This window comes from Ranitomeya imitator, chromosome 2 (genome assembly GCF_032444005.1).
Source record: "Ranitomeya imitator isolate aRanImi1 chromosome 2, aRanImi1.pri, whole genome shotgun sequence".
Lineage (NCBI taxonomy): Eukaryota > Metazoa > Chordata > Amphibia > Anura > Dendrobatidae > Ranitomeya > Ranitomeya imitator.
In genome coordinates, this window is record NC_091283.1 from 290259221 (window position 1) to 290276896 (window position 17676).

The following is a 17676-nucleotide window of genomic DNA, read 5'->3' on the forward strand; positions in this document are numbered from 1 at the left end:
ACTGTGGAGAGCTTTGAGGGTGAGAGAGTTGAGTTTATATTGGACACTGTAGCGAATGGGTAGCCAATGTAATGACTGGCACGAGATGGAGGCATCGGTGAAGCGGCTGGACAGAAATATGACCCTGTCTGCCGCATGCAAGATGGATTGGAGAGGTGAAAGTTTGGTAAGAGGGAGACCGATCAGAAGAGAGTTGCAGTAGTCCAGACGAGAATGAATAAGAGCGACAGTAAGAGTCTTAGCAATTTCAAAGGTGAGAAAAGGTCAGATCCTGGAGATGTTTTTAAGATGCAGGTGACAAGATCAAGTGAGTGATCGGATATAGGGAGTAAAGGAAAGTTTGGTGTCGAATATGACCCCAAGACAGCGGGCATGCTGCTTGGGAGTTATGGTTGAACCCTCCAGGGTAATTTCGATGTTGGGTAGAGTGAGGTTAGTAGAGGGGAGAAACACAAGAAGTTCCGTTTTGGAGAGATTTAGGTTCAGATAGAGGGAGGACATGATGTTAGAAACAGCAGACAGACAATCCTTGGTATTTTGAATTAGGGTAGGGGTGATGTCGGGGGAAGAAGTGTATAATTGAGTGTCGTCAGCATAGAGATGATATTGGAACCCAAATCTGCTGATTGTTTTTCCAATAGGGGCCGTGTAAAGAGAGAAGAGGAGGGGGCCTAGGACTGAGCCCTGCGGAACCCCGATAGTAAGAGGAAGAGGAGAGGAAGAGGAGCCGGCAAAAGATACAGTGAAGGAGCGGTCAGAGAGGTAGGAGGAGAACCAGGAGAGGGCTGTGTCCTTGAGGCCTATAGAGCGGAGCATAGTGAGGAGGAGCTGGTGATCCACAGTGTCAAATGTTGCAGAGAGATCGAGGAGAATCAGCAGGGAGCAATGACCTTTGGATTTAAGTGGTAGCTTAAGTGTTCATTTGAATTTATACAAATATTGATAAATAAGAATACTTCATCTTTACATGAGACTGACAATGAACTTGACACACTCTATACAACTTTGTCTAAAGACCTACCCACTGACCAGTTTACTAAATGGTCTAAAGATCTGGAAACAGATATCACAAGATGGGGGAATAAGGTTAGTCAAGATAAATTGCACAAATATCAAAGTGATGTTGCTGACTTTGACAGTAATAAAATCTACAGATGGCAATAGTCGAGCAAAAACAACTCAGGTCCCTAGAACAAGGGCTGAATCTGAGGCTTCTAGTGTATTTGGTCTGGGAAGTACTGCTTCTATCAGTGATTTTGAGCCGTCCTGTGATTTCCACCTTAGGAGTGGGGACCGGGGGAAAAAATTCCCTGAAATGTTTAACAAGGCGCAGAGGGGACGAAGGAATAAAGTTCAAAATCACGTTGTTAATCTATCAAACCATATTTTGACTCCTGTTTAACTCAAGGTATTGCAGCGTGGATTAACCTTTTCCCCTTCACGTAATTTAGATGCGTTTACATCAGTAAAAGACATTCACCTCTTCGCTAGAAAACTAATCCTCAAAATGTTTCACACTCAAAGATAGGAACCTGATTCTTTCCCTACTGATGAAGAAAGGGAGGCCCTGGAGATTTTGATTTCCTTGGTCGAGCAAAACATCTCTCTGCAGGCAAGTACCATTCCTCAACATTTATTTACCAAATCCAAGAAATTTCCGGCTTTAGGCCTCTGCCCTGCGGTGGATATCTTCACCAAATTGGTGTCTCAGGATACTGAAAATCTAGTTAAAGATCAAAAGGGTTCCTCTAATCTTACTAATGGAGGAACAACAGGCCATCACTGAGTTGAAGAAATGGAATGACGTTATTTTTAAACCAGCTGACAAGGGTGCTAACCTTGTCATCTGGCCCAGGGACCAGTATGAACGACAAGCGAATGTTCTGTTGTTAAATGATCCACTCTGCTACCTGTTGTGAATTCCGCTCTTGGGCTCCCTCCGGTGGTTGTAAGTGGCACTTTTGTGAGTTCTGCTCTTGGGCTCCCTCTTGTGGTTTCTAGTGGTATGGCTGCTCCTTGGAGTTAGCTGTCATCAGCTGCCTCCACTTATCGTCCGCTATTTAAGTCTGGCTCTTTCTTCAGCCTGTGCCCCTTGTCAATGTTTCCTGGCTGGATTCACATCTCTGCTTGGATTCTCCTGGTTTCCTGACCAGTTCTGCAAAGATAAGTTCTGGCTTTGCTCATTTCAGTCCACATGTTGTGGACTTATTGTTCTGTGGATTCTATATTTGTCCAGCTTGTCAGTATGGATTTTTTCTGTTAGCTGGAAGCTCTGGGAAGCAGATTTACCCTCCACACCTTTAGTCAGGTGTGGAGATTTTGTAAACTCTGTGTGGATTGTTTTGTAGTTTTTATACTGACCGCACAGTATCCTTTCCTGTCCTATCTATCAAGCTAGACTGGCCTCCTATGCTAAAATCTGATTTCATTTCTGCGTATGTTATTTTCCCCTCCTCTCACCGTCAATATTTGTGGGGGGCTATCTTTCCTTTGGGGATTTTCTCTGAGGCAAGATAGGTTTCCTGTTTCCATCTTTAGGGGAAGTTAGATCTTAGGCTGTGCCGAGGGGTCTAGGGAGCGTCAGGTACCCCCCACGGCTATTTTTAGCTGCGCTGCTAGGTTCAGGGTTTGCGGTCAGTAGATACCACCTCCTTCAGAGCTTGTCTCATGTTGTACCAAACCACCAGATCATAACAGCTACCGTAAACTTACATTCCATCCCCTATCTTCCTTTCAGGCTCTTTTGATTTAAATAATGGAAAAAGCGTTTGCTGAAGGTATTATTTCCCAAAAAACTTTAGGTCCGTATCAGGAATGATCATCCTAGGCTCCCCACCTTTTATCTCATCCCGAAAATACACACGAACCCATTGGACCCTCCCGATTGTTTCAGGTATAAATGGACCATGCAAACTGATCTCTGATTTGGTGGATTATTTATTTAAAACCATTAGTTGCCAATTTGCCATCATATATAAGAGACACAACATCTGCCCTTCAAAGTTTGGACCAGTTAATTCTTGAGGATAATACGGTTATCACGGCGGATGTTGAATCTCTATATACCTCCATGCGCCATGAGGAAGGTCTGGAGGTGGTACGTCTTTTCCTTAGTTCCAGCTCTCTGGATAGCTCTCTCCGATTTTATTCTGATCCTTTTGGAATTTTTGTTAACTCATAACGCCTTCATCTTCAAAGGTCAGACATTTTTGCAAATTCAATGCACTGCGATGGGTGCCTACTGTGCCCCATCGTATGCAAACCTATTTTTGGGGGCATGGGAAAGGGACGTCTTTCATAGTGACCTCGTCCAGGAGATGGACCATGTCCACAACTGGTTGAGGTACATTGAGGACGTCCTCTTCCTCTGGGAAGGCACCCCGGCAGGACTAGAAAATCTGATTCAAATAGCTTAACCCCTTTCTCACATATGACGTACTATCCCTTCGAGGTGGTATGGGCCCGTATGACCATCGACGGGATAGTACGTCATCACCGATCAGGCGCGCTCACGGGGGGAGCGTGGCCGAGTGTCTATCGCAGCTGACATCCGGCACTATGTGCCAGGAGCGGCCACGGACCGCTCCTGGCACATTAAACCACAGCACACCAGCATTCCGGTGGCACAGGGAAGGATTGCACAGGGAGGGGGCTCTCTGCATGCTTCCCTGAGGCCCTCAGAGCAACGCGATGTGATCGCGTTGCCCCGAGGGTCTCCTACCTCCTCCTTCCTGCAGGCCAGATCCAAAAAGGCTGCGGGGGCCTTCCGGGTTCTGCAGGGAGGTGGCTTCCAAGCGCCTGCTCAGAGCAGGCGCAGGGAAGCCTCCCTGCTATGCCTGTGTGATCGCTGATCTGACACAGTGCACAGCAGTGACAGACCCAAAAAAAAAAAATTCCTAGACAAAAGAAAAAAAAATTCCAATAAATACATTTATCTAAATAAAAAAAAAAACAAACAATAAAAGTACACATTTAGTATCGCCGCGTCCGTAACAACCCGACCTATAAAACTCCCACTAGTTAACCCCTTCTGTGAACACCGTAAAAAAAACCAAAAAAAACCCGACGCTTTATTATCATACCACCAAACAAAAAGTGGAATAACATGCGATCAAAAAGACGGATATAAATAACCATGGTACCGCTGAAAACATCTTGTCCCGCAAAAAAATGAGCCGCCATACAGCATCAACGAAAAAATACAAAAGTTATAGTCCTACAGGTTATCGAGTAATTTTTTGAATACATGGTCTCTTTTTATCCCCTCGCTTCCTTTAGAAACCAGGGAGAAACTACGTACCCAATTTGAAAATACGCAATGGTATTTGTTACAACGGATAAGTGGTCGTTCACCAATTCCATAATTTTGTTGTTAAAGATGTGCACACGAAAGTTATGGGGGAGGGTTAAGGGTGGGTTTCAAGGAAGGGAGTTATTGTTGAAATTACTATTATTGTATGACTGTTTTGTTATATGTTGAAAAACTCAATAAACAGAATTTAAAAAAAAAAAAAGTTATAGTCCTCAGAATAAAGCAATGCAAAAATTATTATTTTTTATATAAAATCGTTTTTATCGTATAAAAGCGCCAAAACATAAATAAATGATATAAATGAGGTATCGCTGTAATCGTACTGACCCGAAGAATAAAACTGCTTTATCAACTTTACCAAACGTGGAACAGTATAAGCGCCTCCCCCAAAAGAAATTCACGAATAGCTGGTTTTTGTTCATTCTACCTCACAAAAATCGAAATAAAAAGCGATAAAAAAAAGTCACGTGCCCGACATACCAATGGTACCAATAAAAACATCAACTCGTCTGTCAAAAAACAAGACCTCACATGACTCAACCAAAATATGGAAAAATTACAGCTCTCAAAATGTGGAGACACAAAAACTATTTTTTGCAATGAAAAGCGTCTTTTAGTGAGTGACGGCTGCCAAACATAAAAATCTGCCAAAAAAAAAGCTATAGAAGTAAACCAAACATTCCTTCATCACCCCCTTAGTTAGAGAAAAATGAAAAAAAAAAAATTTAAAAAATTTATTTATTTCCATTTTCCCATTAAGGTTAGGGTTGAGGCTAAGGTTAGGGTTTGGATTACATTTATGGTTGGGATTAGGGTTAGGGGTGTGGTTAGGGTTGGGATTAGGGTTAGGGGTGTGTGGTTAGGGTTTCAGTTAGAATTGGGGGGTTTCCTCTGTTTAGGCACATCAGGGGCTCTCCAAACGCGACATGGTGTCCGATCTCAATTTCAGCCAATTCTGCGTTGAAAAAGTAAAACAGTGCTTCTTCCCTTCCGAGCTCTCCTGTGCACCCAAACAGGGGTTTACCCCAACATATCGGGCATCAGCGTACTCAGGACAAATAGGACAACAACTTTTGGGGTCCAATTTCTCCTGTTACCCTTGGTAAAATACACAACCGGGGGCTAAAACAAGAATTTTTGTGCAAAAAAAAAAGAATTTTTATTTTCACGACTCTGCGTTATAAACTGTAGTGAAACACTTTGGGTGCTAAATTCTCACAACACATCTAGATAAGTTCCTTGGGGGGGTCTAGTTTCCAACATGGGGTCACTTGTGGGGGTTTCTACTGTTTAGGTACATCAGGGGCTCTGCAAATGCAACGTGACGCCTGCAGACCATTCTATCTAAGTCTGAATTCCAAACGGCGCTCCTTCCCTTCCGAGCTCTGCCGTGCACCCAAACGGAGGTTCCCCCCCACATATGGGGTATCAGCATACTCAGGACAAATTGGACAACAACTTTTGGGGTCCAATTTCTCCTGTTACGCTTGGGAAAATACAAAACTGGAGCGAAAAAATAATTTTTGAGGGAATTTTTTTTTTTTTTTTAATTTTCACGGCTCTGCGTTATAAACTGTAGTGAAACACTTCAAGGTTTTCACAACACATCTAGTTAAGTTTCTTGGGGGGTCTTCTTTCCAAAATGGTGTCACTTGTGGGGGGTTTCAATGTTTAGGCACATCAGGGGCTCTCCAAACGCGACATGTCGGCCCATCTCAATTCCAGTCAATTTTGCATTGAAAAGTCAAATAGCGCTCCTTCCCTTCCGAGCTCTGCCATGCGCCCAAACAGTGGTTTACCCCCACATATGGGGTATCAGCGTACTCAGGACAAATTGTACAACAACTTTTGGGGTCTGATTTCTCCTGTTACCCTTGGTAAAACAAAACAAATTTGAGCTGAATTAACTTTTGTGACAAAAAGTTAAATGTTCATTTCTTTTTTAAACATTCCAAAAATTCCTATGAAACACCTGAAGGGTTAATAAACTTCTTGAATGTGGTTTTGAGCACCTTGAGGGGTGCAGTTTTTAGAATGGTGTCACACTTGGGTATTTTCTATCATATAGACCCCTCAAAATGACTTCAAATGTGATGTGGTCCCTTAAAAAAAAAAAAAAAATGGTGTAAAAATGAGAAATTGCTGGTCAACTTTTAACCCCTATGACTCCCTAACAAAAAAAAACAGTTTGGTTCCAAAATTGTGCTGATGTAAAGTAGACATGTGGGAAATGTTACTTATTAAGTATTTTGTGTGACATATCTCTGTGATTTAAGGGCATAAAAATCCAAATTTGGAAAATTGCGAAAATTCAATTTTTTCACAAGTAAACACAGGTAATATCAAATAAATTTTACCACTATCATGAAGTACAATATGTCATGAGAAAACAATGTCAGAATCATCAGGATCCGTTGAAGGGTTCCAGAGTTATAACCTCATAAAGAGACAGTGGTCAGAATTGTAAAAATTGACCCGGTCATTAACGTGCAAACCACCCTTGGGGTTAACAATAACAATCGTAACATCAGATTGGACGTTCAAATTTGATAGGGAAACTGACTTTCTAGATATCAAGTTAACAGTAGGAACCGATGGCCACCTTGAAAAGGATGTTTTTAACCCCTTCATGACTTTGGGATTTTCCGTTTTACATCGTTTACATCGAAAGGCATGACCACCAGGGAATTAAAGGTAAGGACACGTGAGCATGTCAGGGACATTGAGAAGGCCAAAACTAGTGATGATGATTCAGCCTTAAAGTCCCTCCCCAGACATTTTAAAGCTCACCATGGTTGAAACTCCAGAGGCCTTGTGGTCAAAGCTATTGATCAGGTGGATTTAGGCTCACGTGGTGGTGACATGACCAGGACTCTGTCACAAGTGGAGAGCAGTTGGATATATCGCTTGGGAACCAGGAGTCCTAGGGGTCTTAATGAAAGCCTGGGTTTTTCAGCGTTTCTTTAAATTTCAGGTTCAATCCTATGTGCAAATTGGGTATCCTTTTTAGGGGTATTTGGGTTGTAATTGTGGTTGTCCCATTTTATTATATATACTTATATTCTTTTATTTAGTTTTTTTTTAAATTCTCTTTATATACTTTCAATCTATCTTTATGTACATCTAATTGTGTTTTGTATTTATTAGGTAACTTACCCTGGGGGCTTTTTCCTTGGGTCTTCTGCGTGGCCATGTCGTGAATGGATTTTTTACCTGCAGTGCCATTTTCTTTACATGTGTGCCCCTGGATCCGGCATGTTGGACTGTGGGAGTTGTCGTCGGGTTGTGGATTTCCTCCTTATGGACCAAAAAAAAAAAAAAATAATGAAGCAATCAAGGGATCGTTTTATTTTTATTATAATATTACTGTATTTTTTTTAGGAATTGGTTGGACTTATTATTTTATGTTAATGGGTGCTTAAGTGTGGTCAATTACCTTTTGTGTATGGTGATGTTGATAGTGATTCTATTATGGTTAGGATCTGCACATGACACTGTATAATTTTTCTTTCTAGTGTAGATTGTTTACATTTGCACTTGTCACTTTCAGATTATTTAATCTGGCTATGTGTTTACATTCAAGAGACCATGACTTTATAGTTACTGGAGACACGAACGTCGATGCACATATTATCATGGGTCTTCTTTTCTGCATTTGTCACTCTATGATAACAAATTTAAGTCTGTTGAGCTTCATGAATAAATTCACACAATGTGGTCACCTCACTTTCTTTATTTTTAGTTTAATTTTTTATTTATTATTATTATTTATTAAAATATTTTATTTATTTTTCTATTGGGCACTGTCATGATTATTCAGTAATAAATTAATAAAGTTATTCCATACAATTGCCTTTTTTCTTATAATATATTGGGATTCTATCACATTTAATCTCTTTTCATCACTCCTTTTCCTTTGCGCTTACCGGCGGGTTAATAGAGATTCTTTCTCTTCCTCCTTACGTGATGTCTTGCAACAGTGCGCATGCGTGTGACGTCAACTCTCCCCGAACTTCCGGAAGCGCTTCGCTCTGGCATTGCTTGCGTCCAGGGAGCGCATTGACTGAAGAGCTTTCAATAGGTGGAGAAGCTTGACCGACACATGCGCCGCTATGTTTTAAGACCCTCACCAATAAACGGCACTTGGCATTTCTATACGGCACTACCATTGGCCACTTTGTCCTTTAAAAAGCTCTCCCTATTTCTCTACTGCACGCCCCCGGAAGAAGCTACGGGCAAAACACGTGTCGTGGCGAAGGGGAACTACCAGACCACTCACTTCAATTTATGACCATCGGTATTCAGGTATAACTTCATTCTGTGGTGCACATTTGGCTAGACTTTCTATGCAGGGCCACCTATGATTAGGATCTGGGGTCCCTTGATTCTTTTGGACACGGTTTAGACCTTTGTTAATACATTCATCTATTATCCTTATTGGCTGTGTCCCTCTCCATTTATAAGTAAATGCCTTAGTTTATGTGCATACTTATTATACTAAATAATTATTTATTTTAATTTACATTAATCTTCATTTGAGCAAGTAATCTATCCATGAACTTTGGGTGCCCCCCACTGGGTATTTCTGTGTTTATTTGTTCCGACATTTTAATGATTATTAATAAAAGTTTATCTTTGTATTGAATCTTATTGTCCTCTACGTTTATATCCACTGTCTAATCACAGTTGGTCATTTTGTTGTGATAAATGCTTTTAAGTGCCATTGCATAAAAATTCTCAGGATAATTTTTTGGTAATTTTAGATCTCAGAGGGGCCTACAACCTGATTCGTATACGTCAAGCCTTCAACACTCGTGATGGACATTATGAATACGTGGTATGATGTAAGATACCACCGGTGGGCTATGGAGGAAAGCAGCTTTCCTCCATAGCCCTCTCACTCACCGTTGGTATCGCCACATGACGGACCTGGGTAATAAGCATCTTTGCAAGTTTCATGCCAAGTACTGGAGTGCTGCTTATCTCTTACCACGTCACAGCCCCACAGGGTCACATTAGCTTTCCCCCTCCTGGGTGTTCCTACTGAAGGGCGGGCTTGCCATATGTCATACCGAGGCACTCAGCGTCATTACTGTCACAAGTCCTTTGCATTTTCAAGTAGCGCTGTTACGTGAATAGCCCCACCAGGTCCAGTTGGCATTACCGTCACCAGACCGCATACAGCCGCCTTTTTTTCCCATAATATCATGACATCAAGCACACACCTGTTAACTGTGGATTCACTTTCTTCAACCGGGATATTATAACACAGTGTTTCTTTTCCAGTTTTCTCCAATAAGGGTATTCTGATGAAGGTCCCATTATGGACTGAAAACGTTTAATTTAATCTATTTGGTCTGGATGTACAATAAAGAAGGAATCATTTTTTTCAAATACTGAGTGGCAAGTAATTTTCTTGCCTTTGGGCAAAACAAAACGGTAGCATTTTGTGCAGTCCTTGCACTAGTTGAGGGTCAGCCTACTCAGGGTTAACAATGTCCTTACACAAACACTATGTGCACCAACCCTCTCCTGGAGTCTTCCTCTCCATGCCCTCAACTGCCCAGACTAAGGCTGTGTGCACACTTTGCGGAATTTCTCTTTCCCCCATGATGGCACCACGGAGAGAGGGGTCCGCCCCCAGGGACAGGAAACCTACAGGTGAAAAAGGGCGTACCTCTCTCCCACATCAGTTGGTTTCCTGTCCCTGACGGGGAAACTACAGCACGTACCTGAAGATCCTTCGTGGGATACCAGGGGCTGATCCAGTTCAGTTCTAAGCAGGGGGCGCCCTGTCACGGCTGGGTCGAGCAGTTTTTCTCCCCTTTTTTCCTTCCCTGAAGCACCACCGCAGAGGTCGGCGGACCTGAGGGAGAGTGGGGAGGGGGAGGCAGTGAAGGAGTATCAAGTCTGCCTTCCCCAAGAGAAAAAAAAGAGGAAAGAGGCAGGTGGCGGCGGTCACCGGGATAACCTCTGTACCGCTGCACAGCGTTGCATGGGGTAGCGGCGGCTACCGTCCCATGGGGTCTCAGGCGCAAACAGAACGCTGAAGCGCCGAACACGTGGGACCGCTGAAACGCTGGCGCCATTGCCGCCTGGGCCGGAGTGTGTGCAAGCGGGCGCCGGCAGACAGAACGGAGGCGCGCGAGCGTGTCCCCGCTTATACCTTCCCCTAGGTGAACGAGCAGTGCGCATGCGCAGATCACCACTTCCGCCGGCAGCGCAAGGCATAAAGGTAGCACCTCCAGGCGGGAAAATGGGGATTATTCAATCTCCTTTGCACTAATCACAGTGCGGAGGTCACTATGAGCGACCAGGAGCAGCAAGATGCACAGGAGACTATACAACTATCTCCTGAGCAAGCGCAGGTACAGCGGCACCAGCATACACATCATCAGCGCAAGGGAAACACTTCCTCTCAGCAGCGCAGCAGCAGTGGACGCTCGGGGTCGCAACGCAGCCGAACCTATGCAAAAACAACGCGACCTGTGACGAATCCAGCTGTGGATATAGTCCCCAGGCCCGAGATGGTATCTCTTGTCCACAGGGGGTGAGTGACCTACGTGAAAGTCATGAGTTTAATACAGAGTTATTCTTTCTTCTAGGGAAAGAAATGTGTAGCCGTGGGAGAAAAAGCTATGCAACACTTGCATAGAGAAAACAATTCAGGAAAAATCCCCGGCGTTTGCCTCAAACCTAAAGTCACCAATAAAGAGCCAGGTTGAGAGTGCCCTGAAAGGCATTAAGACCTCAAAGATAAAACACAAATCAAGCCATAGGTCCCCTGAATCCAGTGTGGACGAGTCAGAGAGCGAAATATCTGATTCTAGTGATTCATCAGCCTCCGAGACCTCTTCGCTATCTTCAGATGGGGGACGCAGTTGCTTCCCTATAGAAGAGACAGACGCTCTCGTAAAAGCCGTCAGAACAACAATGGGTCTGGTAGATGAACTCCCTAAAAAAACGGTGCAGGATATAATGTTCAGTGGTCTGGAACAAAAGAAATGAAGAGCGTTCCCAATAAATGAAAAAATTCACTCTCTAATTAAAAGAGAACGGAAGAAACCGGACAAAAAAGTTCTCTTAACTCCCAAGAGAAAATACCCTTTCGACGACCCAGCCTGCTCATCTTGGAGTAAGGCGCCAAAATTGGATGTGGCCATAGCAAAGGCCTCTAAAAAATTCGCCCTGCCCTTCAAAGACATGGGTACCTTAAAAGACCCAATGGACAAAAAAGCTGAGACTTTCTTGAAAAGATCCTGGGAAGCGGCAGGGGGTGGATTAAAACCGGCCATTGCGGCCACTTGTATGGCCCGCGCCTTAATGGTATGGCTCGAGCACTTAGATTCCCAATTAAAAGAAAAAGTCTCAAGAGAGACAATTCAAAAGTCAGTGTCAGTGATGAAAGGTGCGGCAGCTTTTTTGGCTGACGCATCGGTAGATTCAGCTAGATTGGCGGCTAGGTCAGCCTCCTTCTCAAACGCCGCAAGACGTGCCCTGTGGCTAAAATGCTGGCCAGGGAAACCAAAACTAAACTATGCTCAATACCATGTGAAGGTGAATTCTTATTTGGGTCAACATTAGACGATATCCTAGACAAAGCCGGAGATAAGAAAAAATCTTTTCCTGGGTTCCCCAATCAGTCTTACAGGCCTCCCTTTCGGAACAGAAAGTTCATGGGGAGGAGACCCCCAAAAGGGAACAAAGATGGATGGGAGGACAAAAGGAATAAGAACAAAGGCTTTATGTTCAACAAACCCCACCTCCCCCCACCCCCGACAATAAATCACAATGAAGGTATTCCCCGGGTCGGAGGGAGATTAACTTGTTTTCTTCCAGCCTGGGAAAAAATTTCAAACAGTCCCTGGATATTAGGCATAATACGAGAAGGTCTCAAACTGAAATTCCGCACGCCTCCCGGATGCCCGACCACCTGCGAATAACAAATCTGCAGGTGGTCGGGCATCTAGGAAATAGCGACCACAATATTGTACAGTTTCACCTGTCTTTCATTAGGGGGACTTGTCAGGGAGTCACAAAAACACTGAACTTTAGGAAGGCAAAGTTTGACCAGCTTAGAGATGCCCTTAATCTGGTAGATTGGGACAATATCCTCAGAAATAAGAATACAGATAATAAATGGAAAATGTTTAAGAACATCCTAAATAGGCACTGTAAGCGGTTTATACCTTGTGGGACTAAAAGGACTGGAAATAGGAAAAACCCAATGTGGCTAAACAAAGAAGTAAGACAGGCAAATAACAGTAAAAAGAAAGCATTTGCACTACTAAAGCAGGATGGCACAATTGAAGCTCTAAAAAACTATAGGGAGAAAAATACATTATCTAAAAAACTAATTAAAGCTGCCAAAAAGGAAACAGAGAAGCACATTGCTAAGGAGAGTAAAACTAATCCCAAACTGTTCTTCAACTATATCAATAGTAAAAGAATAAAAACTGAAAATGTAGGCCCCTTAAAAAATAGTGAGGAAACAATGGTTGTAGATGACGAGGAAAAAGCTAACACATTAAACGCCTTCTTCTCCATGGTATTCACGGTGGAAAATGAAATGCTAGGTGAAATCCCAAGAAACAATGAAAACCCTATATTAAGGGTCACCAATCTAACCCAAGAAGAGGTGCGAAACCGGCTAAATAAGATTAAAATAGATAAATCTCCGGGTCCGGATGGCATACACCCACGAGTACTGAGAGAACTAAGTAATGTAATAGATAAACCATTATTTCTTATTTAAAGGGACTGTATAGCGACGGGGTCTGTTCTGCAGGACTGGTGCATAGCAAATGTGGTGCCAATATTCAAAAAGGGCTCTAAAAGTGAACCTGGAAATTATAGGCCAGTAAATCTAACCTCTATTGTTGGTAAAATATTTGAAGGGTTTCTGAAGGATGTTATTCTGGATTATCTCAATGAGAATAACTGTTTAACGCCATATCAGCATGGGTTTATGAGAAATCGCTCCTGTCAAACCAATCTAATCAGTTTTTATGAAGAGGTAAGCTATAGGCTGGACCACGGTGAGTCATTGGACGTGGTATATCTCGATTTTTCCAAAGCGTTTGATACCGTGCCGCACAAGAGGTTGGTACACAAAATGAGAATGCTTAGTCTGGGGGAAAGTGTGTGTAAATGGGTTAGTAACGGGCTTAGTGATAGAAAGCAGAGGGTGGTTATAAATGGTATAGTCTCTAACTGGGTCGCTGTGACCAGTGGGGTACCGCAGGGGTCGGTATTGGGACCTGTTCTCTTCAACATATTCATTAATGATCTGGTAGAAGGTTTACACAGTAAAATATCGATATTTGCGGATGATACAAAACTATGTAAAGCAGTTAATACAAGAGAAGATAGTATTCTGCTACAGATGGATCTGGATAAGTTGGAAACTTGGGCTGAAAGGTGGCAGATGAGGTTTAACAATGATAAATGTAAGGTTATACACATGGGAAGAAGGAATCAATATCACCATTACACACTGAACGGGAATTCCTTCATGGTAACACCTCAGAGACAATCACACGAACAGTCAGCTCTTCAGGAAGAAATTTTGAACTTAATTCAGAAGGGAGTGCTACAAGAAGTCCCCTACCAGGAAAAAGGCATGGGCTTCTACTCTTCCCTCTTCCTTCACAGGAAATTGGACGGATCGCACAGGGGGATCATAAATCTCAAAAGACTAAACAGTTTCCTCGAGATTCAACATTTCAAAATGGAGACAATAAAATCTTGCGTAAAAATGCTCTTTCCCTTGTGTTTCATGACTGTTCTAGATTTATGAGACGCATATTACCATGTGCCTATCCACAGGGACCATCAAAAATATCTCAGACTGGTAGTGACTACCCAGGGGGAAGTGAAACACTACCAATTCAGGGATCTCCCCTTCGAGTTAGCCATCGCACCACGGGTGTTCACAAAAATAATGTCAGAAGTAATGGCCCACATACGGAAACAGAATGTCCTATTAGTTCCCTATCTGGATGATCTCCTGGTGGTAGAGACCTCATCCCAACATTGCAAACAACAGTTGGAGTTGGTCATTGCTTCACTGATGAATCTAGGTTGGCTACTAAACATACCCAAATCCAGAATAGTGCCAACCCAGGTACAGGAGTACTTAGGGATAGTCCTAGACTCGATCACGCAGAAATGCTATCTTCCTCAGACGAAGATCCAAAAAATGACACAGGTAGCATTACAGATGATAATGTTCCCGGTCACTATGAGAAAAGTGATGTCCCTGCTGGGATCCATGACAGCCTGTATCCCGGCCGTGCAGTGGGCACAATGTCATACCCAGGACCTGCAATGGGAATTTTTAGATTCAAGCATATCTCTGCGCGGAAATTTAGACGGGCAATTAAGTATCTCATCAAGCACGATACACTCTCTAGTATGGTGGGCAGACCCAGTGAATTTAACCAAGGGGGTTCCTTGGGCACTACCGACAGAAAAAATCCTAACGACGGATGCAAGCCCCTGGGGGTGGGGAGCACACATAGACGATCAAGTGGCACAGGGGAATTGGAGCCAAAATCAAGAGCTAGCCTCTTCAAACATGAAAGAACTGTTAGCGGTAAAATTGGCCCTAACGCACTTTCTAAAACTCATTTACTCCCATCACGTAAAAATCTTTTCGAACAACCAGGTAGTGGTAGCATACCTAAACCACCAAGGGGGCACCAGGTCTCGAGCATTAATGGAGGTAACCCAATCCATCTTCCACATAGCAGAACACAATCTAAAGTCCTTGACAGCTCTCCACATAAAAGGCTCAGAAAACCGAACTGCAGATTTCTTGACCAGGACATGCATAAAACAAGGGGAGTGGGAGCTAAAACAATCAGTATTCAACCAGATCGTAAAAGTTTGGGGGCATCCAGAAATAGACCTGTTTGCGAACAGTCAAAACCAGAAAGTAAAAACATTCTGCTCAATCGATCCCCGGGGGGGCCCAGTAGCTCTAGACGCCTTCACAATTCCCTGGAACTATCGTCTCGCTTACGTGTTCCCGCCGATATCCCTCATTCCCTTAGTGCCTAGGAAGATTCGGGAGGACGGAGCAACAGTGATAGTAAAAGCTCCATTCTGGCCCCTCAGAATATGGTTTTCTTGGCTAAGAAAAATGTCCATATCAAACCCTTGGGTTCTACCAGACACTCCGAACCTTTTATCCCAGGGACCAGTTTTTCACCCCAATGTAAAGAATCTACACATGACAGCTTGGCTTTTGAAAGGAAGCTACTAAGCGATAAAGGCTTCTCCCCCAATCTAGTATCCACTCTATTACAGAGTAGGAAGCTTGTAACCACCAACATATATGGGAAAGTGTGGAAAAAGTTTATGTCAGTATCCGGCGCAGACCCAACCAGGGAAACCCCAATAGAGAAAATCCTTGAGTTCCTGCAGAAGGAACTGGAAAAAGGTCTAGCTACAAGAACTCTAAAGGTTCAGGTAGCAGCCTTGGGAGCTTTGTACCACCATGATCTAGCCAGAAATAGTTGGATCATGAGATTCATTAGAGCCTCAAATAGGTCCAGGCCTATTCCTCTCCATACTACTCCTCCCTGGGATCTAAACCTTGTTCTAAATGCTCTAACCAAACCTCCCTTTGAGCCCCTGGCAGACGCTTCTTTAAAAATCTTATCTCTAAAAATCACGCTCCTGGTGGCGCTAACCTCGGCCCGCCGCGTTAGCGATATACAAGCGCTGTCTGCATGCCCACCCTTTACTCAGATACTCGAAGACAGAGTCATTCTTAGAACTGACCCGGCTTACCTCCCTAAAATCGCGTCACAATTTCATAGAACCCAAGAGATCTCTTTGCCCTCCTTTTGTCCCAGCCCCAAAAATGAGGAGGAAAAAACATTGCATACCCTAGACGTAAAAAGGTGTCTGGTCCAATATCTATCAGCCACTAGGGAGTGCAGGAAGGATAGGGCTCTGTTTGTCTGCTTCCAGGGTCCACGGAAGGGACAGAAAGCATCGAAAGCCACGTTAGCGAGATGGATAAGAGACGCCATCACCCTATCCTACTCATCCTGTGGGACAACCATCCCGGAGAATATAAAAGCCCATTGAACCAGAGCAGTGGCATAATCCTGGGCAGAGAGAGCTGGCGCTTCAATACAACAGATATGTAGAGCTGCCACTTGGTCTTCCCAATCTACATTTTTCAAACATTACCGTTTAGACTTGACCTCCTCTGATCTCACCTTTGGGCGAAGGGTTCTAGAGGCAGTGGTCCCTCCCTAAGGGTTACAATCTATGCAAATCTCTCCATGGTGCCATCATGGGGGAAAGAGAAAATCGTAGTTACTTACCGATAACGGTATTTCTCTGATCCCATGATGGCACCCATATATTCATAGATCAGAGAAATACCGTTATCGGTAAGGCTGGTTTCACACTTGCGTTTTGATCTGCGTTTGTAATGCAAAAAAACGCATGCGTCTTTTTCCCTATCTTTAACATTAAAAACGCATGCGGTTTTTTTATACGCGTTTGGTCGCGTTTTACGACGCATGCGTTTTTTTGCTGCATGCGTTTATTTGCAGAAATGCAACATGTAGTAATTTTCAGAGGCTTTTTTTGACGCATAAAAACGCATGTGTTTGCGTTTTTTTGCGTCAAAAAATGCATTGGAGTCTATGGAAACGCATGCGTTTTTTACGTACATGCGTTTGCATGCGTTTTTGAACGCATGCATTTCAATTAAGATAAGCATGTCTAGACACTGATAAGCCACCCCCTAGCATCAAGGTGATAAAAGGGAGCTTGGGAGAAGTTTCAGGACACTTCTCATCAGACTCAAGAACACAAGACACTGTCAGGCCGCATTTTGGAGGACAAGACCCAGGTCAATGTGAGTATATCCTAACCAATGCCTTTATTTTCAAATTTTTTGCTCTACTGTCATGGCCAAAATTTTTGAGAATGACACCAAAATTATATTTTCTCTCTGGTTTTTATTAGTGTTTGTCTGATGTTTATATCACATACAGAAATATAATTGCAATCATATTATGAGTACCATTAGGTTATATTGACAGTTAGAATGAGTTAATGCAGCAAGTCAATATTTGCAGTGTTGACCCTTCTTCTTCAAGACCTCTGCAATTCTCCCTGGCATGCTCTCAATCAACTTCTGGACCAAATCCTGACTGATAGCAGTCCATTCTTGCATAATCAATGCTTGCATTTTGCAAGAATTTGTTGGTTTTTGTTTGTCCACCCGTCTCTTGATGATTGACCACAAGTTCTCAATGGGATTAAGATCTGGGGAGTTTCCAGGCCATGGACCCAAAATCTCTATGTTTTGTTCCATGAGCCATTTAGTTATC

The 17676-nt window shown here is 43.2% G+C and overlaps 1 protein-coding gene across 4 annotated transcripts in view; it reads right to left on the reverse strand.

The window, feature by feature from the left end:
• The window catches only part of LOC138663244 (zinc finger protein 773-like), a 46574-nt gene that overhangs the window by 7750 nt on the left and 21148 nt on the right, over positions 1-17676 (reverse strand). For all 4 annotated transcript variants that reach the window (XM_069749410.1, XM_069749409.1, XM_069749413.1 and 1 more), the window contains one exon: positions 7469-7609. In XM_069749410.1, coding sequence (XP_069605511.1) covers positions 7469-7609 — 141 coding nt within the window. The remainder of the gene's footprint in view (positions 1-7468; positions 7610-17676) is intronic.